General features: G+C 48.0%; 1 protein-coding gene across 3 annotated transcripts in view; it reads right to left on the reverse strand.

The window, feature by feature from the left end:
• Positions 1-27379, reverse strand: part of CLSTN2 (calsyntenin 2) — a 592872-nt gene that overhangs the window by 25408 nt on the left and 540085 nt on the right. For all 3 annotated transcript variants that reach the window (XM_074370543.1, XM_074370548.1, XM_010952311.3), the window contains exons 9-10: positions 18785-18947; positions 5743-5909 (exon numbers count right to left, since the gene is read on the reverse strand). In XM_074370543.1, coding sequence (XP_074226644.1) covers positions 5743-5909; positions 18785-18947 — 330 coding nt within the window. The remainder of the gene's footprint in view (positions 1-5742; positions 5910-18784; positions 18948-27379) is intronic.

The following is a 27379-nucleotide window of genomic DNA, read 5'->3' on the forward strand; positions in this document are numbered from 1 at the left end:
TTTATAAGAGTTCCTTGTTCTGTGTCTGGACCCTATCAGGAGGTGGGTGTCTCACGAGCACTGTGGTGCCATTGTCCCATGTAATAATCCCTTGTATTGTGGCCCTTAGTCAACTTTTAGCTCAATCTTTGTCTCTCTTAACTATCATGTGAGCATTTCACTGTTACCTCTTCCAAGCCTCCCCAGTTTCCCTCACTTAGGTCCCCAATGAGCTCCTACAGTGCTTATGCAATGGTAGTATAATTATTACAGTGCAGTGACCATGAGCTCCCTGAGGACAGGGGCTCCAACTCTTATCCCTGAATCCCAGAACTTCATCCTAGGGCTCTGGAACCCCCTTTTTAATGAATGACTGAGTGGTCCCCCAGCCCACATTTTACTCAGTATCATCTCCTGTTATTCCCCCAAAGGACTCTTTCTTTCAGTCATGTCTTTTCAGTCAAGCTTTGGTGCGAGTCATTATCAGTGCTCACAAAACCCTGTTCTCCTGTCCTTCCTAGGCTTCCTGGAGATAACGTATCCACATGGTTCAACTATATATGTGTGCTAAGTGTCCACGCCATTTCCCAGCTGCCTTGATCTACCTGTGGGTGGGTCATGTGGCTGCATCCAGCCAATGGGATATGAGAGGAAGTGATACTGGTGCTCTAGGCTGAAGCAGTGAAGGGCCCTGCTGGACACACCACCCTTTTTCTTTCGTTGCCCTAGTGGTCTGTGGCATTCCTCACTTCCCCAGCTTAGTGTGAGAGAGAAATAAACTTGTAAGCATTAAGCAATAGACATTTTGGGGTCATTGGCTATTGCAATTGCTTGGACCACTGGAAGAATTCAACCTTTCCTTCCTGGGCATGAGTCTCACTTCCCCAAATCTATGTAGCATCTCTGAAAGGCTGTGTGGACTGCCACAACCCAGTCCCAGCACAAGCTACAGAGTACGGCTTTGGACAATTTCCTTTCTCTTTCTGGACTTTATTTCCTCATTTAAAATAACGGAGATATTAATATCTACCTGTCTGGAGCTTAAATGAGATAATGTATATAAAGTCTCTAGCACTTAAAAAGGTGTTCAATCTATAATCGCTTTTATTATCACTCTTAATAATGTAATTACTTCTGCGCCAAGTCTTTGCCTGTGCTGGGAACACTGCCTTGGCTGTTCTTCTTTCCCTGCAGTTCAGTTCCCTCCTGTCCTCAAAGCCGAAGCAGGGTCTCTCTGAGCTGTGACGTCTGGTCACAAGCACTGTCCCCCGCGCTGGATTCAGGAGCCCCTGGGCACATGCACAGGTGATGCCACAGTCGGCCTCTGGTTGGCTTAGCTTCTCTCCTGCTGTGGCTGACTCACTAGCTAAGCATGTCTGTCTGTCTGCCCCCTCCCCCAATAGATTGTGAGGAGCCTGAGGACAGCATTACCACGGGGTCCAGCACATGACAAGCATGAGGTAAGATGGTGCCCCCTGCCGAGAAGGCCGATCTCTGAGCTCTGCATGAGGGCTGAACAGAAAAACCAAGCAGTTCTCCCAGAGGGACTGATTGGCAGCAAGCCGTGGCATGCCCACTGCAGCCCCTAGGGAGAGGATGGGTTAGAGAATGTGTCGGATCTGTAGTGAATACCCTAGTCTGCTTGCCAGAGCATCCCCAAATGGCCACAGTGCTTGAGGTGAGCACTGGCTTAGCCATCAATATAGTACCTGCAGGATCAATAAAATCCTTCACTAAAGTAGGTTTTGTTTGTATGGTTGTTTTTTTTTGTGTGTGTGTGTAGGGGGGCATCGACTGATGGTCGGTCTCTGGTATTGCAGGATATAGGGTGGTACTGGCATGACCACAGGGGCAGGAGATGGCTTCCTGGGGACCTGGCAAAGGGTGACAGTATTCATTCTCCCTGGGAAGCCACCACAGTGGTTCCTTTCTCTGAGCCAAGAAGCAGTTAGACAGATGGCCTTTGCAGAATGGTCAGCACTGTTGGAGGGTCGGCCAATGTCGCCAGCCACCTACCAGGCTGAGACATCGGTGAGGCCCCTGCCCAAGGCCCTGGCTTGTTCTTCGAGGACCAGCTGGCTATGTCACCCCAGGCCCCTTGCCCTTCCTTTGGACACCTGCTAGCCCCTCTGGGCTGGGCCAGATGAAGATTTGCCACAATAGAGGCTCTTCTGTCACAACTGTCACCCAGGCTTACTTTTCAAAAAAGAAGTGGCAGCAGCAATGCCAAGTGCAAGGTCAGCCCAGCAGGAGAAGGGAACTGTGATTTGTTGAGAGCCTGTTTTCTAGGGGAGATCTGTACCTATATCCATCTGTATGCATATATATCATCTATATCTTTATCTGCACATCTGTCTGTGTGAATGCATATCTTTGCTATATCTGATATATATATATGAGGATGTATAAAAATATATATAATTCAATTCTTACATAACTACAAAGTAATATTAAGTCCTTTTTACACATGAGGGAACTGGGGCTTAAAAGATTAAAGTATGTTGCCCAAGGTCACCCAACTCATACACATCCGTACTGTGCTTTGAACCTAGGAGTGTTTTGTTCCCAGTGTCTTGCTCTTTCCCACCCTTTCCGCACCGTGGAGGTTGGCGGGGATCGTCCTATAAAAATCAGAAGTGGGCATTCCTCAGGAATGTGGCTGTTCCACCACGTCTGGTGTGGATACATAACCATAACCACCTGGACCATTTAATGACTCCAGACGTGCTGGAGAAGTATCCAGAAATACGCAGGACCCAGGGGGAAACAAGGGAGAAGAGGACCTCGTGTGGGGCCCTGTGAGGGGGTGCAACGCTTCCGCAGTCATGAGAGGCCCTCAGTTCTCTGCACCAGCCAGAGAGGATGGAGAAGGCCAGGAGCCAGTGGAGAAACTGCTAGTCATCATTCAAAAACGAAATGAGGGCTAGAGGAGGGAGGCGGGGGAGGAAGTGGTTTTAACAGTATTCAAGAATGCCTTCTCATCTGAGTTGCTAGCACAGAGGAAAGAGCATAGACTTATTTTGGACAAGTCCCTGGGCCCCGATCTCCTTATTTCTGAAATGGGGTCATGATATTTAATTCGTTGTGAGGAGTGGGGATAATGAACTTAAAATAGCCCCCAGTGGGTGCACCGCAAATTGTGTGTCTTATCATTAACTTCTCACTCTGCGGTCTGGTTCTTGCCAGCCGCGCCCTCAGGATGGAAAAGGATCATTTGCAGAGCCTGGTTATGAGCAGGTGGTATCCTAAAAAGTCAGATTAGCTTCCTCCACCCCCCACCGCTTTCGGGGTCACTTGATTTCGCGCTTCCTCTTTCACAGGCTAGGACTGCTATGTAGGAATTGCTGTGGTTCTTAATTTATAATTCTAAGAACGTGTGGCTTTTCAGTTCAGCATCTTTGGTTTATTTGTTCTATAGGGCTTGGAATCCTGAAGCTGTGGCCCCGTGAGATGGTCCAGGGCAGAGGAGATCCATTTAGAGACAGGGGGCAAATCCAGAATCAGAGAGGGGAGGGTTAGAAGGACAAATTTCTGCATCGCTGGTGTGGCAAAACACTAAGGAAACAGTACAAACAGTAGGTCAAGGACCAAACCTCAGGCTCTGCTCGTGACGGTATCTGTATAAAATGTGCCAAGAGGGTCTTCCGTGGGCCAGCTGCCATGAAAAAGACTGGTGGAAAGCCCGCCTTTCCAATAGAGACAGTGTTGTGAGTTTCCTTCAGTGACAGGTGGTTAGCTATTGAGAGTACCTGGGTGTATGTAGGTGTGTGTATGTGTGTGTATGTTTGTGCATGTGTGTGTGTTTCACACATGTTAAACAAGGCTCTGGAAAGCCATTCTTGCTTTACCCTGACTTTGTAATCCTCTCATCTTCCCCATCTGACCCAGGCTCCATTCGGAACCCCACAGCTGTCTAGATCATGCTCCCTTGCAATGGAGCCCTTTAATGCTGCTTGTTGCCAACAGAAAACAAAACAAAACAAAACAAAACAAAACAAAACAAAACAAAACAAAACAAAACAGTAAACACCTAGACATTAACAAGGCCCTGGACATGGCTTTTGCCTCCTGCCTCTCTGGTCACACTTTCTACTTTTCCTTCTGCAGTTTGGGCACTTGTCACACTGGCCTTCTGCCTAGAGTGACTGCCTTGCCCTGACCCCCGCCACTGCCTGTCTTCTTGCTGGTTGGTTCTTACCCTGAAACATTCTGCTCAGACTCTGCCTCCTCCAAAGAGCCTTCCCTGAACTACTGTTCCCCAGGTTCTGAAGCTCTGAACTGACTGGGTTCACATTCTGGCTCCATTCATTACCATCTTTGGGATCCTTGGCAAGTTTCCTTTCTTTTCCAGGCTTCAATTCCTCATGAGCAAAATGGGAATATTCATGGTCCTTTTATCATAGGGTTGTTCTGGGGCTTAAATGAGTTAAACTCTTAGAACACTTTTAGAACAGTGCCTGGCACGTGGGAGACCCTCAGTAAATGTTCATGCTCGTAATCATTGTAGCAGTTACTGCGCTGGATTACAGGCATCTGCTTGGGCCACTGGGTTCCCCAAAGACAATAAGCCTGGAATATTCATTCTGTGCCCCTCTACTCAGCCCAGAACTGATTTACATGGCTGTCCATGGAATGTATGTGGAAGTGATTGTGACTTAAAGAAAAGCATGATGTGTCCAGATCACTGGCCCCTCCAAGGCTACCCAAGGTCAGAGCCCTACAAGCTTCTGACAGCATAAACAAGAGGGCTCTCTGTTGGAGGGGTGACTCCCCATCCTGGGGCTGGGGCTGGGGCAGGGAGGCAGGGGGAGCTCCATGGGCAGCACTGAGTGTGGACGGGAGGCGGTGGGAAACCTCTGTTCTGGTCATTCCCTCCTTGGGAAAACTTCACAGCCGCTGGACCCTCACGGGTCTGTCCAGTGTTCCTGGAGGCAGAGGGTGGGCCGCCCTGACTTCCAGAGAGGAGGCCTCGGGGCTGCCTGTTCTCGGTGGGGTCCACGATGATTGAGTGGAGGCTGCAGCGATGCTTACCTTGCTCTTTGCTCAGGACCCCGAGGCCTTGGTCCAGGTGAGGCCAGAGCCATCCCTGCCAGTCAGGGAGGTGCTTGATGAGGCCATTACCCACATCCTGCCCCCTCCAGAGGAGCTTTTCTCAAAATGTAGCTTGGATTCCCTTGGATGACTGGAATATTTTTATTTTGCATGGATGATAAAAATAATAAATCCGCTCATAGTCCCTTTGACTGCAGACACTGCCTGGAGCCCAGTCTGTGCCTCAGTGTCACCACGTCAGACCCAGGGACCTCCGCATCTGCTTTCTAATTCCACCCTACCCCGGGTTGGTCTTTTCTAATTAGCATTTTCCACGGTCCAAACTTTTAATTCTACTTTTTTGTATTTGTGAAATGTGTTCTTGGGCGCTACTTCAATTCCTTTAGGCCAGTAGACAACAGATCACCCTCCCAACCCAGGAAAAAAAATGAAATATAACAGCTCCCTCCAGGTAGACACTGAGCACGTGCCTGCTTTTGTGCACTGAACTCATTATACACAAGGGCTTCACCTGGGAATTTGAGGAGACGCACAAGTCTGTCGTGGAGTCACAGTCACGAATCTCCCTGCTGTAGCAGCACCTGTGTGGTGGTACCAGCCTTGTGCGACGTGGCGGGAAATGACTCCACTGCCAGGAGGACACTGGGTGCTGGGCAGCCACCGACTCATGAAGCAACGTCTGACTGGGGGCCATGCCGGCTCCTTCCTTACCTTTATTCCTTGGCCCAGGCTCTCCAGGGAGTTGATATCCAGCCCTTCCTTGCAGGCCTGCAGGCAGGAAATCACCTTCTGACTGTCCATTTTCCCCGGGCGGATGGTGAGGCTGGCCAGGCTGCCGTGGAAGAATTGAGCAAAGCGCGGTTTGGTGACTTCTCCTCCTACAAGACAGAGACACATCGTTATTTGCCCTGCGGAGACTGGGTGGGAAACACCACTTCCAGGCGCCATCTGGTGGGAGGCAAGAACACAGTGGCTGCGTCCCCTAGACCCGAGCTTCTCCTTGCAGAGCTGCGGGGCCAGAATCTCAAGAGGATGTTATTTGCCGCCAAGACCTTGGCACTCCCCAGCTGCACCCATTTAGGAATCTGGGCTTCTTGAATTTTAAAACATTTACTTTCAGAGGCACAAACTGTCTTAGAAGACAGGGAGGGCCTACAGGGTAAAAGCAGGAGCGAGAAAGACGCTACCAGTGCTGAAAGCTGTGCTGTGTGCCACGCTGACTGCTGGGGACTTCATCTGAGTGAGCCTGCAAAGAAGGGGTCATTGTTTCCAAGGGACAGATGATGAGGAACCCTGGGACTCAGAAAGGTTGAGGGACTTGCCTCAGGGCACACAGCTAAAAGCAGAGCTGGGGCTCTAGTCCAGGTCTGTCTGGCTGCAGAGCTGGCATTTGCTCTCTTGTATTCCTCTGAGGGGCTGGCATGCAGTTGAGGGGACCTGGAAACGCCATGTCCGTGGGCTCTGGCTCTCTCGTGGTGAGTTGATTTTACATCCACTCAAATTCAGGTTCTTTGTCATGCAAGGGCTTCCTCGATTCTGTTCTACCTTGGACTTTCTTCTTATCGCCTTCTCATCAGCAGTTTTCTACTGTTCGCTCTGCTGGCTGAGCTGAGTCTGTCTGAGCCCGACTTGGCTTTTCCGCTTGTGAAATTGTTCGACGTGACTCCTGTGGCAAGGCCAGACTGAAAGCCACCTCCTCTCATTTTCTCCCTCATTTACTTAAAATAAAAGCTCCCCCAAGGTCCACTGGATGCCTCACCTCCACCAGGAGGCCTTCCCCACTGACTTTATGAGCACAGACCCCTTCCATCCCTGGGCAGCCTACGTCGTCAATCCTAGCCTTGATCTTGCACTTCTGTTTGTACAGAGAGGTATACAGGGAAGATGGACCTGGGTGGAACTCTAGCTTTGCTAATTCCCTGGAGGGGTTTTGGAGCCTCTCTGAGCCTCTGCTTGCTTGTAGGGGACACTCCTGGGTCTTGCCTCCTTGCTTTCCTGGCTCTTAGCAGCTTCCCCAGTGGCCAGCTCCCACGGGCACAGCCGGCACCTACCCCTGCAGTGTGCTGCATGAGAACCCCACCCCGTGAACCACTTTCCCCAGCATCCTGGAGGGCAGTTTTCTGGCAGGTTCTGCCAAAGTAAAAACAACTGTGACTTCTCTGCTCTTCAGTGAGCCACACTGTGTCGACTAAGTCTGGACCCCAGCCTGGGGGGCAGAGGGCTCTCCATGGGGTGCTCTGTTTCAGCTTTGGGGGAGAAGATGTTCCTGACTCTGCATTCCTATAGTCTTCTGAGTTCCCCTGATTTAGTCACTAATCCTTTATTATCCCAATCCTCTGTGATAGTATTGTTTTATATTTCCTTGTTTAAATTACTGTTGTTTCTCTCTCCTGATTGGGTCCAGAACTGATACACCCTCTATGTTTGCACACACACCTTTGCTCACACCCATTCCTCCTCACACTGAGATACCAGATCAAGCAGATCTCACTGGTCCTTCGAGGGCCCTTAAGCACCCTGCCCACTGTTCCTTCTTCCTGCCCTGAGCCTTGGAAAGAAGATAGTTTTTTTTTAAAGTGCCCCTCACAACTTGGCATTGTTGAGTGATGGTTTACATGTATGTGTTTTCTGTCTTCAGTAGCCTAGAATGGGTGATACTCAACCTTGGCTGCATATTTTAATCACTGAGGGAGTCTTTAAAAAATAAACTGATCCTGGTGCTGGCTGGGTCCCACGCAGAGAGATTGTGACCTAACTGGTCTGGGGAGTTTTAAGAACTCCTTTGGGTGAATCAAACATGAAGTCAAGGTGAAGAACCCCTAGGCTGTGAAATTTCTAGCCAGGCTTCTGCATACTCCTTACGTGATCTCTCTCCTTTACGACAGACACCTGCAGGTTTAGCTTGCCTCTCTTTGCAGGCTGCTGGAATTTATTTGTTGAAGTCTGTCTGCTGCATGGCAGGGAGCACACATGCATGATTCATTTTAGTGAAGACAATACTGAGCAGGTATTAGGGGCTGAGGGCTGCCCCAGGCATCTTGCATAAGCTGGCTCATTTATCCCTCTCAACAATGCCGGCCCCTGCCCCTGTGTCATGGGACATCCTCCACCCTGCCTGGCACACAGCAGACACTTCATAACTGTTTGCTGAATTGTAGGAGATGATCCAGCAGAGTCGTGGACACTGTGTCTCTGACATCTACCTCACTCCTGCCTTCTTGCAAGGCAGCCCTGAGGTTTGGGGGGTTGACCTGAGTTCCAGGGATGGACTCTATTTAGTCAAAGCTAATGAGGTGATCCTGTCTCCAGGGCTCCAGTGACTGAAGCAGCCATGGACTTGGGACCCCGTACCAGGATGAAGTCACCCGGCACCTGGCATCCAAAAAGCCACAGGGGTTGGTCCAGGGATAATCATGAGACCAAATTCAGGCCGATGAAATGAGCGGAGAAATTGACATGCAGCCTCTGGGAAAAGAGCTTCTATTTTCTCTGTAGAAAGTTTCTGGAACCTACTCTTGCTCTCTTTCCCTGGAGACCATTATGTGAAGGTAGAAGGCTCGGGGCTGTGGTAGTCACCCTGCAAGCAGACCGAGGACGACCGGGCAATGCCTGGAGGAGGGCGGGGCCAGGGGAGCACAGCGGGCTGAGCGACCCCTGAGTGGCCGGCCTCCCTGCTTTCCAGCGGGACATCCTCAGCTGTGGGAGCCAATCAGCCACCTTTACGGTTCAAGTCGTTTTGCCTCACACTGTTGTTACTTGCCCTTCAAAGCATCCTCACATGGAAGAAATAAAAGGAGAAGGCTCTATGGAAGTGCTCAGTCCACAGATGTGGCTTCGAGAGGTAATCTGAGGTTGCCATGGCTTTGGGTAGCCAATATGGAACCTTTGGATTTTGGCCTTTAAAGCCCTCATGGTTAAGGTGCCTCTCACAGCCATTAGCATGCTCCTACTCTAGCAAATGGACACTCCAGCTGACCTGCAATAAGAAGGGTGTGAGCCTGGGTCTGGATGGTGGAGCTGCCACCCTCCAGGGCATCCTGGTGCTCATCTCTCCCATGCCTGGTCCCCGACTTAGAGCAGGAGATCCAACAACAACTCTCATTTGCTGGGCTTGAACTATGAGCCCAGCACTGTGTCATGCCCTCAACATACGCCATCTTACTGAATCTTCATCAAACACTTAGGAGGTAGGTACTTACTCTCTAGTAACAGAGGAGCAAACTCAGGCTTAGGGATAAGAAAGTGACCAAGGCACACGAGTATGAAGTAGTGCAATGTGCGCTTCTGCAGAGTGAGGGCGTCCATCCGTGCCCAGGACCTGCTGGGCATCTGAGTGGTCCTGGGCAGCCCAGCCTAGAGCCCAGCTGAGAGGGGCCACTGTGTTCTGTGGTCCAGGCCCTTTCAGCTGCTCCCTCAGCAGCTCCACCCTTAAAGGCCACACCTTATGACTCTCCTGGATGCCGGGATGTTTTCCTACACACTCTTTTCGCTCAGCAGAACATGTATATTTTGTATTTTTGACTCAAGAATTCCAGATCTGTGACACCCTCTATTCGCGATGCAGCTCCAGGGAAGAAATTCAATTAGCATTTTGCAATAGGAGGCCAGCAAAGATTTGAAATATATTTGCACTAGAAGTGGTTGTGATGCAGGATTTAGAAAAATAATGGAAATCTCTTTCTTTTAATATCTAGGATGTCTGCGTATGCCACACGGCTCCTCTGTTAACTTTCAGACATACACATGCTCACAAATTATTTTAGGTAAAAAAAAAAAAAAAAACAACCACCATGATTTCTAACACAAAGAACCTTCTCTAAATATTTGCAAACACAATTTTGGATTCCTGAGGCTAGATCTGTGCACATTTTTAAAGTGTTTGCTGTATGCCTAGCCTTCTGTTTGATTCAATTGATTGTTAAGATGTGGACCGTGCTCTCCAGGAGTTTACATTTAGTTGGTAGAATAAAATATAGACATTGGAAAAGTAAAATAAAAATGTAAGAGTAAATTGCCAGTACAATAGTATTTTAAGGCAGTGCCTGATTAATTTCCAAAACGAATGATACAGATAATATGTCCTATTGATCAAAGGGGAAAAAATAATAGCCATGATTTACTAGGTCCTTAAAACCTGGCAAATTCTTTCATATGCTATTTAATTTAATGTGTAAGTGGCAGGATCATACTTTTGAGATCTTAACTTCTCCTCTTACCCTCCGTTTAAACACCTCTGGCTTGTGCTCATTGCCGTGAGGGTTGTGATGGGGGGAGAGCAGATGGGGCTTGAAGCCAGTCTCTTCCTTAGTTTTCTTTCCAGAATCCTAAACCTTTAGGAGGGTGGGGAGGATGTGGGTATCTTCACCATGTGGGGAAAACATCGAGGAAGAAAACCTGGCTTCCCCTAGCTTAGGAAGTGATACCCCAGACTGGAGGGGAGGGTGACAGAGAAAAGGTTGGGGAATCAGATGACAGAGATGCAGAATGAGGGCACCTGAAGCCTGCCGTCTGGGCTGAGTCCTGGAAGGGGTGTGTGATGCCGGGCAGAATGCCAGCCTGGCACATCTGGACAGATGGACCATGGATGGTCCTATACAGAGCATGAAATGCAGCAGAGGTATTTCTGTGCCCCTAAGGCAAGGAAATGCTGACTGCACTGATGGCTCTGAAGGACCATTAATGACTAAAGAGGTGAGCACCATTTCAGTGGAAAGATGACTGGAGGCCCCCTCAAAACCCTAGCACCATAGACACCCCCCAGAAATCAGCTGGCACTCTAAAGAAATGGGAGAATTCCACATTTGCTGGGGTTAATCTCTCCACTCAGATGGAGGAGGAGCTTGACATGAAACTGAGATGGATGTGGAAAAACTACTTGTTAAAAGCTACTTTTGTGAATGCAGATTCTCACCTGCTAAATGTCCAACTCTTTTTCACAGATGATGTTTTCAAAGTTGGATGACCTGCCCAAGGCCCCACAGGCAGAAACGCGCGAAGCCCAAATTCAAATGCAGGTCTTGTTTGCTCCCAAGCCTTTGACCTGCAAGCCATACAATGAGATGTGGCTGGGAGGGTTCAAGGAGGCGTTCTTGCAGGATGTCAAAACTGGGCTGCTTCATAAAGATGGGAGCAGGTTGGGACTGACACAGCGCTGGGGGAGAATGTCCAATTATCCTGGGTTGTGTAGACATGGAACTCCCAATGATTTGTGTCAAGATTGCTGGGGAACACAGTTGTCTTGCAAAATAACAGTATTTGGCAAATGTGGTTTAACGTAGCCTGTGTTATTCTGAGCCTAAGTTTGCATTGGGAATAAATCCTCCCTCAGCTTTCTTTCCACTGAGAGGTGGGGCCCACTCACTATACACATAGCTTTCAAGTCAATAATGTTCACTTTCCTTTGAGAAAAGATCTGTGTTGTGTGAATGTACTAAGTCTCTTCCCTTTGCAAAGTGAGTGCGGGATGCTGCTGGTCTCCCCCCCCCCCCCGCCCCCCGCTGTCATTCTCACAGCTATTTAGTCTGAAAAACACATGGAAAGGAGTGGGGGCCACATTCCCTCTGGCCTGAGTTGGATGCTGCTCTGTGCCTGGCTTGCTGATGGGGACGCCCCTCAGTAAACACAATTTCATGGATGGCTGGGTATCAGTTTTGAGCAATGCAAATGGTGAGACTGTCTGAAATCTTGCTTTCTCTCATTTCTTCATTTCAGTGATGGAGACACCCACGGAAAGCAAAGACTGAGTGAAACATGTAATAGACCCCCATTGGCTGTGCCTTTAAAACTGGCCACCACCGAACCCCAGGGGGGTGAGCTACGGTTGCAGGGACTGGTGGACAAGGATGCTCAGCCACCAGGGCTGGTCCTGACACATTCTCAGCAGGCTACCTCTACCCTTCAGTTTTTACATATTTATCTCTCCAGCTTTTCCTAAAGATGTTTACATGGCATGTTCTAAGTGAGCAAAACATATGACTGATGGGATGACCCCAAAAGTCAGTACTCTGGAGTTGGGGACTGAAATTCATCAAGCTAGAAGGGCCTTCATATGTCACCCAGAACGGCCCCTCCATTCTCCAGGAGAACAGAGGCAAGACACTGTCTTCATTCTTTTTTGAGTGGGGGAGGTAATTAGGTTTATTTACTTAGAGGAGGTAATGGGGCTTGAACCCAGGACCTTGTGCCTGCTAAGCATGCACTCTACCACTGAGCTACACTCTCCCCTGACACTGTCTTCAAAGACCCAGAGCAGATAAGCAGCAGCAGCAAGGGTCTGGAATTCTCCTCTGACTCCAAACTCAGCCCTCCCGTTAAACCATGATGCTCAGCAGGCTGGTGGTTATCTTTGGCCTCAGCATGATTTTGTCTGATCAGTGAGAAAAATGCCCCGGGAATTTGGGCAAATGATTTGACCCCAGATTCCAGAATCCTCTGGTCTTTTTTATTGGCTGTGAAAGGCCATCTGGCTTTACATGTCTCTAGAAGCAGAGGTAGTGTATCAGTGTCATCAAGGTTGAGGGCTCTGGGTGGCACAGACCTGGGGGCACATCAGGGGTCTCGGTGACCCTTACCAAGACACCTATCTTCTCTGAGTCTCAGTTTCCTCATCTGCAAAATGGGGATGATAATCACACCCATTCCGCAGGGTTGTTAAAGAGAAGACAAGCCAGAGCCCAGCACAGGAACTCAAAACTGGCAGCTAGTTCTGGTGACAGCAAGAACCAAGGAGATCTGAGATGGGATGACGTCATGTGAGTTTGCTCTGTCTCTTTCTTCAGTGGCCTCTTTCTTTTTTTTTCTTTCCCCGGTATATCCCTCAGAGAAACTAAAATGATACTGTTTTTGCTCTAAGACCCTTCTCAAATTTTATAATGAATATAATTTTCAGAATAAAATTCAAAATTAAAATTATAATTCAGTTATATTGTGTTTTCACATATAAATCAGTGAATCTTAAAGCTGATTTCATCTGTGTTGTCTTTAAACCAATATATCCTCATGTTAAATTAACACCAGGGCTTAGAATCATCTTTTCTGGATTCTTTAATACAGATAATGCTAAGAGACACCCTGTGTCAGATCATGAACCATATATGCCTTTGTCCAGACAGATTCAAAAATGGGATATAATTCAACAAACATTAATTATTGACCTTCTCTGGGACACAGAGTAGGGGGGATGGGAGAGGAGGGGAGGAGACTCTTTGAGAGCAGATAGTCTTTGCCTTCTGCAAACTCATGCCCTAGTCGGGGATGGAGGCCTGCATTCATAACTCCAATGAGAGGTTTCCCAAACACTGCCCCAGGAACACTGTTTCACAACGAGTGAGTTCTATAGTGAAATAAGATTGAGAAATGAGTTAAGGAACGCCAAACTGACTGCTTTCTTGGTGGGCTTTTGAGAGCTTTTAATAAGTGAATGTGCACTGTGACTCTCCAGTGTGGTGCTGTGAGGATGCTTTATGCGGCTTCCCGAACTTGACCTTGGCCTGACGGTGGGAGAGGCATCCCGTGGGACTGAGCTTCATGAAGTCTCCTTGGGGAACACCACTCGCATAGAAGGCAGACTACACTAGCACGTGCCTGCTTCTCTCAGCAGCAGAGACCCCAGGGATGCAGAATAATTTCAACACAGACTTTATTAAGAGAATTTATACTAAATTAGACCAAGCTTATTAAGTGAAGGCACGTACTCCAAGTCTCTGCACTAATTTAATGTCTGGCAAAAAAAAAAAAAAAATGACCTGAAAAAGTACAGCAGATCTCAGGACCACATGTGATTTCAGTTTCCCTCTGTCTGAGGATCAGATGCTGTTGATTCCTGTAACCCTCAGGCTTATTTCTGCTTTTCTATTCTTTTTTTTTTTTTTTTGACCATTCCTATTCTTTGCTTTGGATCCTCTCAAAAGCCACAAATGGGGGTTCTGTGTCTGTCCCTTAATGGGTTCTAATTTTTAGAACCATCCCCTTCTCAACTTGCTGCAGCTTTATATGGTAAGTAGAGGGTAGGACTGAGCGAGACCAGGAGCTAGGGTAGAAAGCCCTCCTTCTCCCAAGACCAGGCGGACGCCACTGCCAGGAGCAGGCGAGGCTGCACACTCTGGCAAGGCCAAGGTCCAGAGCACCAGAGGAGAGTCCCCAGCAGAGGCAGGGATGAGGCAGTCGCTGGAGACGGAGCCAGGTAAGGAAGCCTGTGACAAGCTCCACCAAGAGCAGGTGAGGCTCAGGCAGGGAGCAGGGCAGCTCCTTCTTGGGTGAGTATCTCATGCTTCTTCAAACATGTTTAGCCAACTCTTGCCCCGATAGCATATGAAATAGGTAAAACAGAGCTGCCCTGATTATAGTGTTGGGGGAGAGGTGTCCTGGTGTGTCATCTGCTGGGGCATCTCCCTGAAGTCCCGGGCACATCCTAGGGCCCTGGTCTGCCACCATCAGCAGCCTTCCTGACTCACTTCCACAACAGCTGGGTTACAGGCCCTGGGTAAGCTGGGCCCCGTGTAGAGGTCCAGGGGCAAAGATGTGAGTGTATAATTTTTTATCATATATGAGTGGAACTTGAGGTTTTTTTGTTAGAAATGGATGAGTAGGAACTCTAAGGAAAAGGACAAATTAATTAGGCTTTTAAATGATCTTATCCCATGGCATGACCCAGAGAGAGACAAAGGACCTGGTCTTTGTCTAAAGGTAGCAGTTTGAGTCAGCACAGACTGAGCTTGGCCATGAGAGAGGGTCTGATTCCACCCTGAGAACATTGCCACTGAGCACAGAGGTGATGGCAAGGCGGTGTGCATCGGTCACATAAAGGAAGGAGGACTCTTTTGAGATGCAAGGTCCATCCTGACTTCAGCTGTTCTCTAGAACGAAGATACTTGCCTGCTCTAGGCAGTACTGGCAACGTTTCTTATGTGTAAATGAAGTCTCAATATTCTTCTTTTAATTACTGGAAAAAAATACCAATGAAAATGAAATTCCACTGATTACTTTGGCTTTCAGATTCACTAAGTGGACACGGTAGGCTAACTGGGGCTGCAGAGCACTGCCCAGCAACAGTGCTGGAGCCAGTTCCCAGCAAGCAGCTGCCGTCACATCATTTTCTATCCCCATTGTTAAACCGCAATTGGAAATTTCACAAATGGGAACGAGTTCCCTTGCCAACCTCCAAAACTCCCTGCCATTACAGGCCCAAAGGCAATTAGAGGTTCACACAGCGGGCTTATAATATGTATACAAGTGGACTTTGGCGTGTTTAGAAACATACTGAGAGGAGGGCTGCACTGTAGACCATCAATTTCACAGCACCATGTTCGACTGAAAGGCCTTCTGATCTGTCCTTCCAAGACAAAAACATGGCTCCAGGGAGGATGTAAATATTCAGGAGACTCCAAGCTCCTGACAAGGCAGCATGGCATCCTATGGTCTGGTGTCAACTCCTTTTCTCAGCCTCCTCCCCACTCTTTCCACTGGTCCAAGTACCTTCCAGCAATGGGGCACCCCGAGCATGCCTATGTCACGCTTCTCTGCCATGCCATACGCTGTTGCCTTCCTTATCTTCCTAGTGAACTCTTACTCATCCCAGAAAGCCCAATTTAAAAGATTTGTAAAGGATTTTCTCCTATGCTGAAAATTCACCAGTGGGGTGCAGAGTTTGTGTGGTATTTTGATTCCAGACTTGTCAGATATCTCAGAAGGTAAAGGGTTTATAATGTTTGTTTCAATACACATCAGCTCCTGCCTTTTCCCAAACACATAATCACATTGACAAGATGACCAACTAACTGGCAGTAGGGGCAGTGAGGCACAGTGGAAGGAGAACAGGCTTTGAAGAGCTGGGGTTGGGCAGATCTGACTGGGAGACCTTGGGTGGGCTACCTCACCTCTCAGAGTCTGTTTCTTTTCTACTAGTTGGGACCACTAGTGCTTTTTTACCCCATGGATGTAAAGGGCCTCCTTGCAACACTGGCTCTTAAAGTTCTCTCCAGGAAATGATATGAAGAACTTCCACTCACATTTAATTGTTGAAGCAAGTTATGTGACCACACTCTACTCCAGTAAAGAGTGGTCCTAGCATCTGTCTTGGAAGAGGACAGAAACACTCGAACTCCCCAGTAGCCATTCTTTCTCCCACACTCTTTTAAAATAAATATATGCTTTAGTTTAAAAAGCATTTTTGTGGAATTTCTTTTTAATACATTGTAATCATATATAATATTAGAGCTTCTATTTATAAAGTGACAAGGCCATCTTCAGTTGTGGCTTAGGGGGATACTGGAGAAGGAGACACCCCCCCAGAGAACGGCATCAAGGGCCACAAAGAGGCCCCCCCACCCTAGGGTAGGGGGCCTTATAGCATCTGCCCAGAGGGATTTCAGGGTTGCTGTGAACCAAAGATTGTTGTGTTTCTCTAATTCTTCCTTTTACCTAGTAGAAATACTTTTTGCTTATTCTGCCTCATTCCACTGTGTGTGTGTGTGTGTGTGTGTGTGTGTGTGTGTGTGTGTGCACATATGTATGGAGAGGATGATGGTTGTGGTGGTAGCAAATACTTCTTCCTGTTAGGGTACAGGTTTCCAGATCAAGTGGAGCCACATCTGGGCCTGACAGAGAGCCTCCTGTGCATCTCAAGCCTGATGAAGAGAGCCTCAGGAATCATTCAGGGAACAGGTACACTGGGCTTGGAGCCAGTAACAGGTGGGACTTTTGGGTTGCCTCATTTACAGAAGTGTGGTTGCATTTTTGATGTGGAAAGGGCAGTCAAGCAAATATTGTTGACTAAGTGGATAGACCATGGTGTTCATCAATGTTGTTTACACAGTCGTTTTCAGTTTTTTTCCCAGATGCATGGTAGATTTCACTTCCTGGTCTTGTTGGAGTTAGGTGTGCCCATATGACTTGCTTTGGACAATAAAATGTGAGTAGAGATGATTGGTGTCACTTGTAGGTGGAAGCTTTAAGGGCTCGGGCACCATCCATCACATTTTTGTTTCCTTCTTCCTCAGTATCCAGCAATGTGGCTGCTCTGTCTTCTTGGGAAGAGCAGAGAGGAGCCCCCATTTTTTGTACTGAATATGAAGTGAGAATTCTTTGAAGTAACTGAGATATGGGGCTTGATTGTCACTGCAGCACAAACTAGCCTATTCTAACTATTCAAATAGATCAATTTGATTCTTCTAAAATCACTTTTTATTTTGGTGGGACTGTTCTACCCAGTTGGCATGTAACTGGAAAACAGTGGTTCCAGCTGGCCTTCTAGAGTTGGGGGCAGTTTTCCATTGCCGACTGGGGTGACAGGGATCTAGAGGTGATCTCTGAGAGTCTCTAGGAAAGAGTCATGGTAATGTTCATGGTGAGATCAGGACTAGGGACTCCTTATCTCACAGGCAGTATTCAAGCTATATTTCAAATAGCTACAGGCTGGCTGTGGTGTCCAGCTGGGGCACTGAGCCACACGAGAGGGCCTTCACTCTTGCACAGCTGTGTTCGGTGATTAATGATTCCTGTGGAGCCTTGGAGTCTGTGCCTTGCTACACTAATTAGTTTCATAGACTCTCATCAGATGACACAGTCTTCCTTTCCTGATATCCTGAAGAATTCTGCAATACTGAGGAAACTCATCAAGTTCTACTGAAATGTTTGATAAACCTTTTAATATTGTGTGACATACGTCAGATTTCATGTAGGTGACTTCTGCTCAAAAATACACTCTCTTCTGTTGCCCCACAACTGCTTTATTTTCTTCCTGGGTTCTGCGTCCCCAGTGCTCCCACGGCTGCACTATAGGCACTCCTTTCCATCTTCTCTTGCATGGAGCTGCCCAGAACGCTTTCTTTGTCCCAACCCAGAGGGGTCCGTGTCTCCCCTAGTTTACCCTTCAGTCTGCTGGTCCTTTGCAGGCATATTCTTCTAGCCTACCTCTTCCCTCAGCTCCCTATGGTGAAAGGTCAAGGTCACAGATCTTACTAACTTCCAAGGAATCCATCAACACAAGGTTGGGTCATCTCAAAGTGTGAATCTGCTTATTTGGGGAGCATTTTACTTCCCCTCTGCTCTCTCCTTGGTACTTCAAAGCACCCCAGCCATTAGGGGAGCAAAAACAAAGATGCCAACAGATCTGAGTGGGGGAACAGAAAGGTTATATGCATACACAGAGAGCTTGTTTTCCTGTTTCCAAAGAGGTCATTAGTCTGGGTCTGGGGACTGGAGGAGAAGCAGCAGCAGAGGAAATGAGATGGGAGCAGAAGCCTTCGAGTGAAAAGGCAATGAGGAGCCTCTGTCCCTGAGGAGCAGGGAAGGGGCTCAGAGCTGAGCCAAATTTGAGAGTGGCCTCCTATGGCCTGGCGCCTATGGACAATCCACCCTCCATAGCTCACATTTTTGTGAGCTCCCGGAACAGAGGGTTGGGGTTCTGAACAATTTGTTGGGGATAAAAGGAGATCTTTGGCTCCTGACCAGTGTGAGTGATCAGCTACATAAGTTAAATAAGGTCCCAGAACAATAAAAGGCATTAGCAACTCAGAGATAAACGTGAAATTGCTCATGTTGATCTAAAATAAAAATCTGGTCTCCAGCCAAGTGCGTAACTATTATGCAAGCTTAGTGCCTGGATTAGTCCTTGTTTCCATGTCTTGTTTTATTACTAAGGGCTAGCAGATTTTCTTGGCTGATTCTGTACGAATTGCTTTGCCCTTTTCTCTGTCAGTCCCTTTCATGGACTGTCCACAGATGGGCCAGGGAGAAGGGTGTGACTTAGGGTTACCTTGCCAACAAGCGCCGACCGTCAGTTGCATGGCTATGTGAGATGGATGAATGGGCCAATCGTTGGTCACCAGGTATGGTTCATATGTTGCTCCATCCATGTATAAGGTAACCACAGGAAACTCCACATTGATGACATAGTAATGCCATTCTTTGTCACAAATCTAGTGAAAAGAAAGAGAAGCAATACTTAAAATTGAATAGGCAATGAAATACCAAACAGACTTTTCTAATTATGAAAGGGAGGAGACATTTGGGGGTCAACAGTTTTTATTGCAAAGAACTCAATGAACACAATGGTTGATGGGCACTGAGGTTATAGCAGCTCACATGAAACATGATGGGGCAAACCAGCGGGTAGAGGAACACCTGAGAATCCGATCATTAGGCAAATATTTGACTAAGGGCAGATTATCTTGGTCCCATAATTACCAGCTGTCTAGGCTGGCAAGTGCTTGGTGGACAGGTGGGAATGTCAGCTTAAATTTGCTCTGTAGGAAACTTTTCTTAGTTCTTTAATAGAGAAACAGTTAAATTGAAATGCTTTCTCTAAGTTTGGGGAGAGATGGAGCTATGAAAAGAAAGATGCTAGTTTGAAAGTAGAAATGATGAAGACAAAGAAGAGGAGGAGGAAAGGAAAGAGAAAGAAGCAAAAGGGAAAGATGAAAAAAAGATGGAGTTAGAAGGGAGTAAGAGGGAAAGCATGAAGATGGGAAGGGGAAGAATGATGAGGTTCAGAAGAGTAGGAACCCCCAGTTCTTTTGTCTCTATATTAAGCTTGTCCCAGGACCTGCTGTGGTCTCAAGCTCCCTTCAACTCAAGCCAAAGCAATTCTGAGAGACACAGTCATCCCAAGAGGACTCATCTTCATCCCTCCTTGGAGTCCCTGGGGAGGCAGACGAGGACCACAAATGGGTCCTCCTGGCTGGACTCAGTGAAGAGCACTGTTACACACGTGTTCCCTCACAACTTTGCACCTAAGATTACTAGTCTTGGACCTGGGAACTAAAATCTAACCTTAATGGATGGAGACATTGGGGCCAGGATAAAGTCACAATTTCTGACCTCAAGATACTGAACTCCCATGGCATTATCCAAAATAGAAGCCAATATGGTACATCTTGGGAGAGGAGATGGGAAACATAAAAGGTGGCAAGGCTGGAGAACAGCGCCCCCTCTCTCCGATCCCCTAAGCAAGTGTCTTGGATGTCACGTGAGACACTCTCTCCTCCAGACTCCCCCTCCCTCAAATCCCACTGCACCCTGCGGCATCCACATCGGACATGTCTCTCATCGGTGTCCTCTGGTCTCCACTGCCCCCGCCCTGTGTGGCAGCGGAGACAGATGAGTTCTGCATGCAGGTGACCCCCAGGTGAGGACATCAGAGCCCTCCCAACAGCCCACTCAGGATTCAATGTGCTGATTCTCATGAATAGGTAACACCAACGGGGATGCTAAATGAGCTTTTCCCTTTCATTTTGGAGTAAGATTTTTTCCCCTTAATGTTCTTTTTATATTGTCCTGTCTCATGTCTCAGAAAATTGCTCCTTTTGCAGCCCATTAACCTGATAAAGCCTGATGAATACTTTAGGGGCCCTTGGAAGGTAAGCAGGAGGGGTCAAGGCAAATGTCTCCAGAATCCAGTTACACTCCTCTGAGTGGACAGCTCAGTGCCTGTTACATCTCACTAGAGGCCCTAACCTGACTTACACCCCTTCTTGCTCGATGCCTGAGACTGGATGCTGGGCTGGGTGCTGGCTCTTGGGATGGGTCTGTGACCCAGGTGAGGCTGGCCAGGGGTGTAGGTGTGGAATAAAGGAAGAGCTGGAGACAGAGTCCAGGGGTCACTAAGGAGAAGAGTGGGAACTAAGGAGAGTTTTGAATGGGGAAGCATCCAATCTAAGGAGCCCCAGTGCACCCTGGACTAGGGGTTTCTAATCAGGGATGGCCAGTCAGAACAATCCGGGGATATTCTCTGAGATATCAGGAAACCTCTGGCCGGTCCCAGGATGGAGAGGGAGCGGGTGACAGTGCCGTGACCCTGTTCACACCCTAGGTCTTTTGAAACATAGACAGAGCATGAGAGTCAACTAAGCAGCACCAGGGGCTCCCCCGTCCAGACCACCATCCCCACCCTTCCAGGGGCCGTCCTCTCGGGCCTGACTGCCAGGCTGACTCCATGTGCTGGCCGACTCTCCAGCCCTCCATGTCTGCCAAAGCCGGATGGTCCTCTGTTTTGCTTTCTTTCACAACACTTACAGCATTTTTGGACAGTACGAGACAGTTCCAAGGAAGAAGTAAAATCAGTCCATAACTCAGCAGAAGCAGCAACCCCTGTCAACGTTACAGTCTTTCCTGGAGCATCCTCCCCCCCAGCCCCCAGCTTTCCTGAAGCCTGCTCCACAGACAGCAGCCCTTGTGATGTCCCGCACAAAAACAGTGACACTGAACACTAAGCCTTGGTTTTTGTTCCTGTTTTTCGATTTCCCATTTCATCCCAAGCATATCCAAGGCTTCCGGCAGCCTCAAAGTATATGCCTATAAGAACTTTTCAACATTTTTGGAAAATGGAATTTTTCTATTTACAGCATCACTAATAAACATCCTGTGAGACTACAGCTGGGAAAGGTCTATTTGGATTACATTGTACATACGACTTAAAAGTCTGCTTGTTTCACTTAATATCAGAATTCAAATGCCTTTACCAACTTCACTGTAGATGGCTGTACAATATGGATACACTATACTATACTGTATATTATAATTAATTATTACCAGGCACTAATTGTGCACCAACAATTGTAACTGACACTGTGATGAATTTCTTTTTGCATAAATATTTATCTGCATTTCTGATTGTATCCTAGGAAGAGATTCCTAGAGTGGAATTATCGGGTCAAAGGTTGGAGGTATTTTGAAGGCTCCTGACACATTTTGTCAAATTTTTTCCTGCAATAGTTTGTTCTTATTTATACCCCTGCCTGCAGAGTGGGAGAGTGCTTGCGCCCTGTACCCTTACTACATTGAGTATTAAAAAAAAAAAAGGAAAGAAAAGAAAAGAAAAGAAAAAGAAAATCCTGGCAATTTGAAAGGGGAATACATTTTGCCTATTTTAATATGGGTCACAAAAGATGGTAAGGTGTACATTTTCCGAGGTCAGAAGGCAGGGCCTTCTGGGAGTGGGGAGCAGCCTGGGCTGACTCAGAGGTGGGAAAGATGGGGAGCTTCCCCAGAGAGCTTTACCAGGGCATCCAAACCGGCTTTCAGCCGAGACTAGGCTTAAGCCTGCAGATTTCTCACACCCAGTAATCTATGAAGAAGCTGAAGGAAATGCCTAATTAGGGTTTCATAAATGTGGGTCTATGGCCAGGAAGAGCCCCGCAGTAGCCCTTGGCTACAAATGCGGGGACAAACTGTAACTGAGAAATGATCAAGCCAGGAGGCAGCAAAAATAAATGTGTCAAGGCAATGGCTCCACAATGAAGGAAGGAAATTAGGCAAAGTGACCTTTTCTGGGGAGAGAGAGGAACTTTAATTCCTGGCCGTTGGTGAATCACTGGGGCGCCCAGCTGGCATCAGGCATATCCAATGCTACCCCAGAGATGATGCCCAAGGCCTCAGCTGGACTGAAGATGCTTTGCCCTCTGGAAACCTGCAGGTGTGTTCCCAACGGGGCTGCCACAGCTGCCATTTGGTTGGCGAGTGAATCAGAGACAGAGGCCTAGGGACTAATGTTGAAGGAGGGTTGGGAGCAGGGACAATGCCAAGGAGGTCTGAGTTGGGAGCAGGCTGGTGAGGGAGTCAGGAGCTAGGGAAGCCTCCTACGAGGGTACAGGAGAAGATCAGGCTGCCCACGAGTTGGTCCAGATGTCCTGTAGAGGGCCGCCCTGAATGTTCTGAGCTGGTATTCCCAGGACATTTTTGAACGCAGTTATGCAGTGTGACATACATTTACCTACGAACCAACGTACTAGGGAGCATGCTGGGAGCTGCACAGGATGAAGAACTATCAGATATGTGCTTTGCCTTCAAGATTTTCAATCCAAAGTGTGGTTGGGGGAGGGGTTAGGTATCAATGTAGAAGACTTGAATGCACTGGGAACTGAGGTAAGTCTTACAGACCAGGCGCAAAGCACTGTGAGCTCCCAGGGAGTGGGGAGCTGACTTTGGATGGGAGAAGCAGATATTTTGGGTGGGTAGAACTGTTAAGAGTTCATTAGGAATGGGTAGCAAGGAAAACATTTCAGGCAAATGGAGTTGAAACCTTTTATTCTTTCATTCATCTGTCCTTTTCATGGCCAAGGAAGGTCCTAGGTTTGGGGCAAACGGAGAGTCCCTCATTCACTCACTGCTACAGACATGTACCAAATGCACACCCTGTTTTGTGAACGAAAGAAAGCATCTGTCCTCGTGGAGCTTCCAGTCCAGACACAGAATCAACAGAAAGGCTCATAGCAGGTTGTGACTCACGCCCACAGACCTGTGCCAGGTGATGCGGTGGAGGGGGGCAGGGTGTCTGATTGCACTGGGAGGAGGGAAGGAAAAAAGACACCGCACTGGGAGGGGCCATGGTGGTTTGGGGAAGGTGAGGAGAGGGAGATGAGGCTGTGAGGATAGTTTGGAATGGAGGTCCAGAGGCCTGAGGGCTTGGATAGCCTTTCTTCTGTGGGCAGCATGAGGTATGGGCATTTGGGGGCCGGAGGAGGGTGGTAGCTATAGCAACCACCCGTCATGAAAAATGCTTCTCAATTTTAAAGCAGCTTTTCCTATTCCTTATACTGTTTAGTCCTCACTGCAACCCTGTAAAGCAGGAGGGCCAGTTCTGTCTTAGGCACCTCTAGAAAAGGGAAAGAGATACTGTGGTTGCTAATCTCAAGGAGTTTATACTGGGAGTTAGGTGCACCACCCCCTACTCCCCATGGTGAGCGTCCACGCTAGGCCTCTTGTCTTTCCATCCCACACACAACCAGTGGCTCAGAGTCACACGCTCACTGCCAAATCAGGATCCTGAGCAGACACTGGTCTCCTGAGTGATGGCTTCACAGATCAGATGGCTCCTGAATGGCCCACTAAGTGTTCTACAGACACTTCAAACTCATCACGTCCAGGATTGAGCTCTATGCCCCCCAGCTCCTGCCTCACTTGTTCCCTTGCCTGTGTTTCCTGCCTCAGCAAATGCTCCCTCCTCCGATCTGCTTGCTGTCCAAGCCGGGACACAAGGCATCGCTTTAGACTTGCTCCCCCTTTCCATCCCTCCAGCTAAGTTACAGCCACGTCCTGATGATGCAATGCTGCTGCTCTCATCCACTCTCCCCTCACTCCTACTCACAATGTTACAATATGGACCAGAGAAGGGAAAGACTGAGAAATGTGTCTGGGACAGGTTATTGTAAGATGGAAAACATTTCAGCAGGGGAGAGTTTCCAGTGTATCAGGGGAAGGGTGAGAAAGCCCCGGTATGAGTGTGGGTCGGACAGGGAGGGGCTGCCCTGGGGCTGAGATGGCCACAGAAGGCAGTGGGCAGGGCAGCCAAGGCGGGGGCGGAGGGCGTCCATGCAAGCGGAGCCTAGGTCATGGCTTGGGTGGTCACACCTGCTTTAGGAATTTCTGGGAACTCATATTCTGGACTTTGGTAAAAATAATTAAAGCCCCCTAAACCTTAACGCCTTCATTTGTAGAGTGAAGACAGTCATAGAATCTGCATCATAGGGTTATTGTGTGACTCAAGATAAAACAAAGCATCTACGATGCTTAGAGCAGATTTTCAGCCTGAGCAGATATGGAAACTCCTTTCCTTTTCCAAAGACATTGAGATGCTGCATAAAAACAATCACAAAACAGAACAAAAGTAAGAGAGCTAGAAAGGCCCAGCCTATCAGCTGTGGTTTCAAAGCCCATGGGAGGAATGACTCAGAGAAAACTCGAGCTGGCATGTCTGCATAAAGCCTGGGACTATTTGAAGCCTGGGCCCTGGGACCCCTGCCGCCATTGACCTAGGAATGCAGGGAGGAAGCCAGCCGGCCACTCTGGAGCAAGTGTCCCCTGAGGTGTTACATCCCTAAGCCTGCTCTGAGCACATGCATGGGCTCCAAGTCCACAGCCCACATGGGGTGGAAATCCAAACTCAGACGCTATCTTAAAATGGCATCGGCCTTCAGCAAAGACATACTCCAAACCTCTGGACAAAGATGTGCCCACAGCCCGGGGCACGAGCAGGACAATCCCTGCCAGAGGCGAGCTCAGCGTGAAAACTTACGAAAGGAAGAGGAAACCATCCTTTGCGTGTGTGAGGAAAAGCAGACAAGACATACGATTGAACCCGCATTCCAGGAACGAGAGGAAAGGGAGCAACTGGAGGGGGTAGGGGAAGGCAAGTTTGACAAAGAACCAACTAGAAATTCCAGACGTAAAAGACATAAAATAAAAATAAACCAAGAGAACTGACAAGAGAGTTAGTGAATTGGAAGAGAGATGAGGTTAGAGCAAAATGAAAAATCTGATAAAGCAGCTACTGAGAGAGATGGGTTCCATGCACGATGGAAGGGTGTATATTCCAACCAATGTCTGGTCAGACGTGCGTGGCCAGAGGTGAGGCTGGAGAAGGGAGGCTGGGATCCTGAGACGTTCGTACCCCATGCTAAGGAGTCTTACTTTAGTGCCTTCTGTTCTAGAAAGCCATTCTTTACTTCAACAGCTTTCTCACGTGTTAAATTCAGGTAACAGTGGATACAGAGACCTACATAAGCCCCTGGCCCACAGGACATATTTGGAGGGTAGGTCAAAACAACTTTGTTCCCTGAAATCCAGAGCTATTGAACCAGGAAGGTTAAAACCATGCAAATCAGGGTCATGCCGCGGACTTGCATAGGCCCTTTGGCCTCAGGCCACTGTTTCAGAACGTTTGAAAGAGAAGTTTTGGTTAGGGCCAAAATCCACCTCATGCCACAAGCAAAGATGCCAGTCTTATTTGCACATCTGTTTAAGATCTCCCCGGGCGGTCGTCGGCACTTCTGAACTGGCCGGGAGAAGCATGGTGTGTTTTCCGCGGAAGGTGGTTATGACAGCTCAGAAAGCACCCGCTGGGCCTTCTGTCAGAAAGCGATTGCTGAGTCAGGGAGCGCAGCACAGGGGAGCAGGGAACATGAAAGGCAGCCTGTGTCAGAGGGACCACCCCCTTTTTGCAATTTGGTTGAGGAACATTTGGGCAGATCCTCCAAACCAGCCTGGAAAACCGTCCTTGCCTTTTGTGCTTGGAGAGTGTAAATCAAGAATTGCTAACCATAGTTGGTTTTCTATGTCTGTGGGTCTGCTTTTGGTTTGTATATAGAATTGGTACCTTTTTTTTTTTTTTTTTTTTAAGATTCCCCTATGGTTACCAAAGGGGAAAGCGTGGGGAGGTATAAAGTAGGGGTTGGGGATTATCAGACACAAGTTACTATATATAAAATAGATACACAGCAAGGACCTACTGTAGCACAGGGAGCTATATTCAATTTCCTGTAATAACATATAATAGAAAAGAATCTGAGAAGGGAAAAAAATATATATATGCATATGTATAACTGAATCACTTTGCTCTCTACCTGAAACTAACATTATATATCAACTACGCTTCAATAAAAAATTAAAAAAAAGAGAGAATTGCTTGTATTTAAGATTTAAACTCATCCGTGGGAAGAGAAACACACCTTTATTATGCACTGATGATCTGCCTGGTACCCTGGCACCATGCTATATGGTTTTTGCCTTCGGAATTAGCTTACTGGACCAGCTGGTTTATTCGTTGCCACCGCACTCCTGCATGACACCCTGGGAAGATCACTTAACTTCTAGGACTTCCTGACAATCTCATTTTCATGTATGAAAAAGTCTGTCCAGGCCAAAGCCCAGCCTGGGGCTGATCTTCAAATTCTGCAGATTTGGGGGCTGACACAGGAGCTAGCGATTAGGGCAGGAAAACCTGTTCTCAATGAAGTGGGGACTGCACAGGAGTGAGGAAGAGGGGTGGGACCAGCCAGCGGAGATGCGGCCCCTCATTAACCATCACTGGGGAAAATTATCCTCCTTAGATTTCTTCCCAACTGAACTTTCTAGAATGCTGTCCTGCAAAAGGTACCATGAAAAATGGCGTCCAGGAACAAGAATGCTTTGGCAAAGCCTCATTTCACACAGTAAAACAGATTCTCTTAGCAGGATGACTCAGAGCAGCGCTTCTCCACGTGCAGTCCCTGGACCAATAGCATCAGCATCACCGAGTGTTATAAACGGAATGTCTGTATCCCCTCGAGAATCACACGTGGAAGGCCTAACCCCTGATGTGATGGCGTTTGCAGGAGACACCTCTAGGAGATAATTAGGTTTAGATGAGGTCATGAGGGTGGGGCCCCCACGGTAGGATTAGTGTCCTTATTAGAAAACGGAGAAAGACCAGAGCCCCCTCCTTTTCTCTCTGCCCTGAGAAGACACAGGGAGAGGGCAGCCACCTGCAGCCTGGGCAGTGGGCCTTCGCCAGGACCAGATCTGCAGGCACCTTGATCTTGGGCTTCCTAGCCTCCAGAACTGTGAGAAAATAAGCACCTGTTGTTGAGACGGCAGG

The sequence above is a fragment of the Camelus bactrianus genome, chromosome 1 (genome assembly GCF_048773025.1).
Source record: "Camelus bactrianus isolate YW-2024 breed Bactrian camel chromosome 1, ASM4877302v1, whole genome shotgun sequence".
Lineage (NCBI taxonomy): Eukaryota > Metazoa > Chordata > Mammalia > Artiodactyla > Camelidae > Camelus > Camelus bactrianus.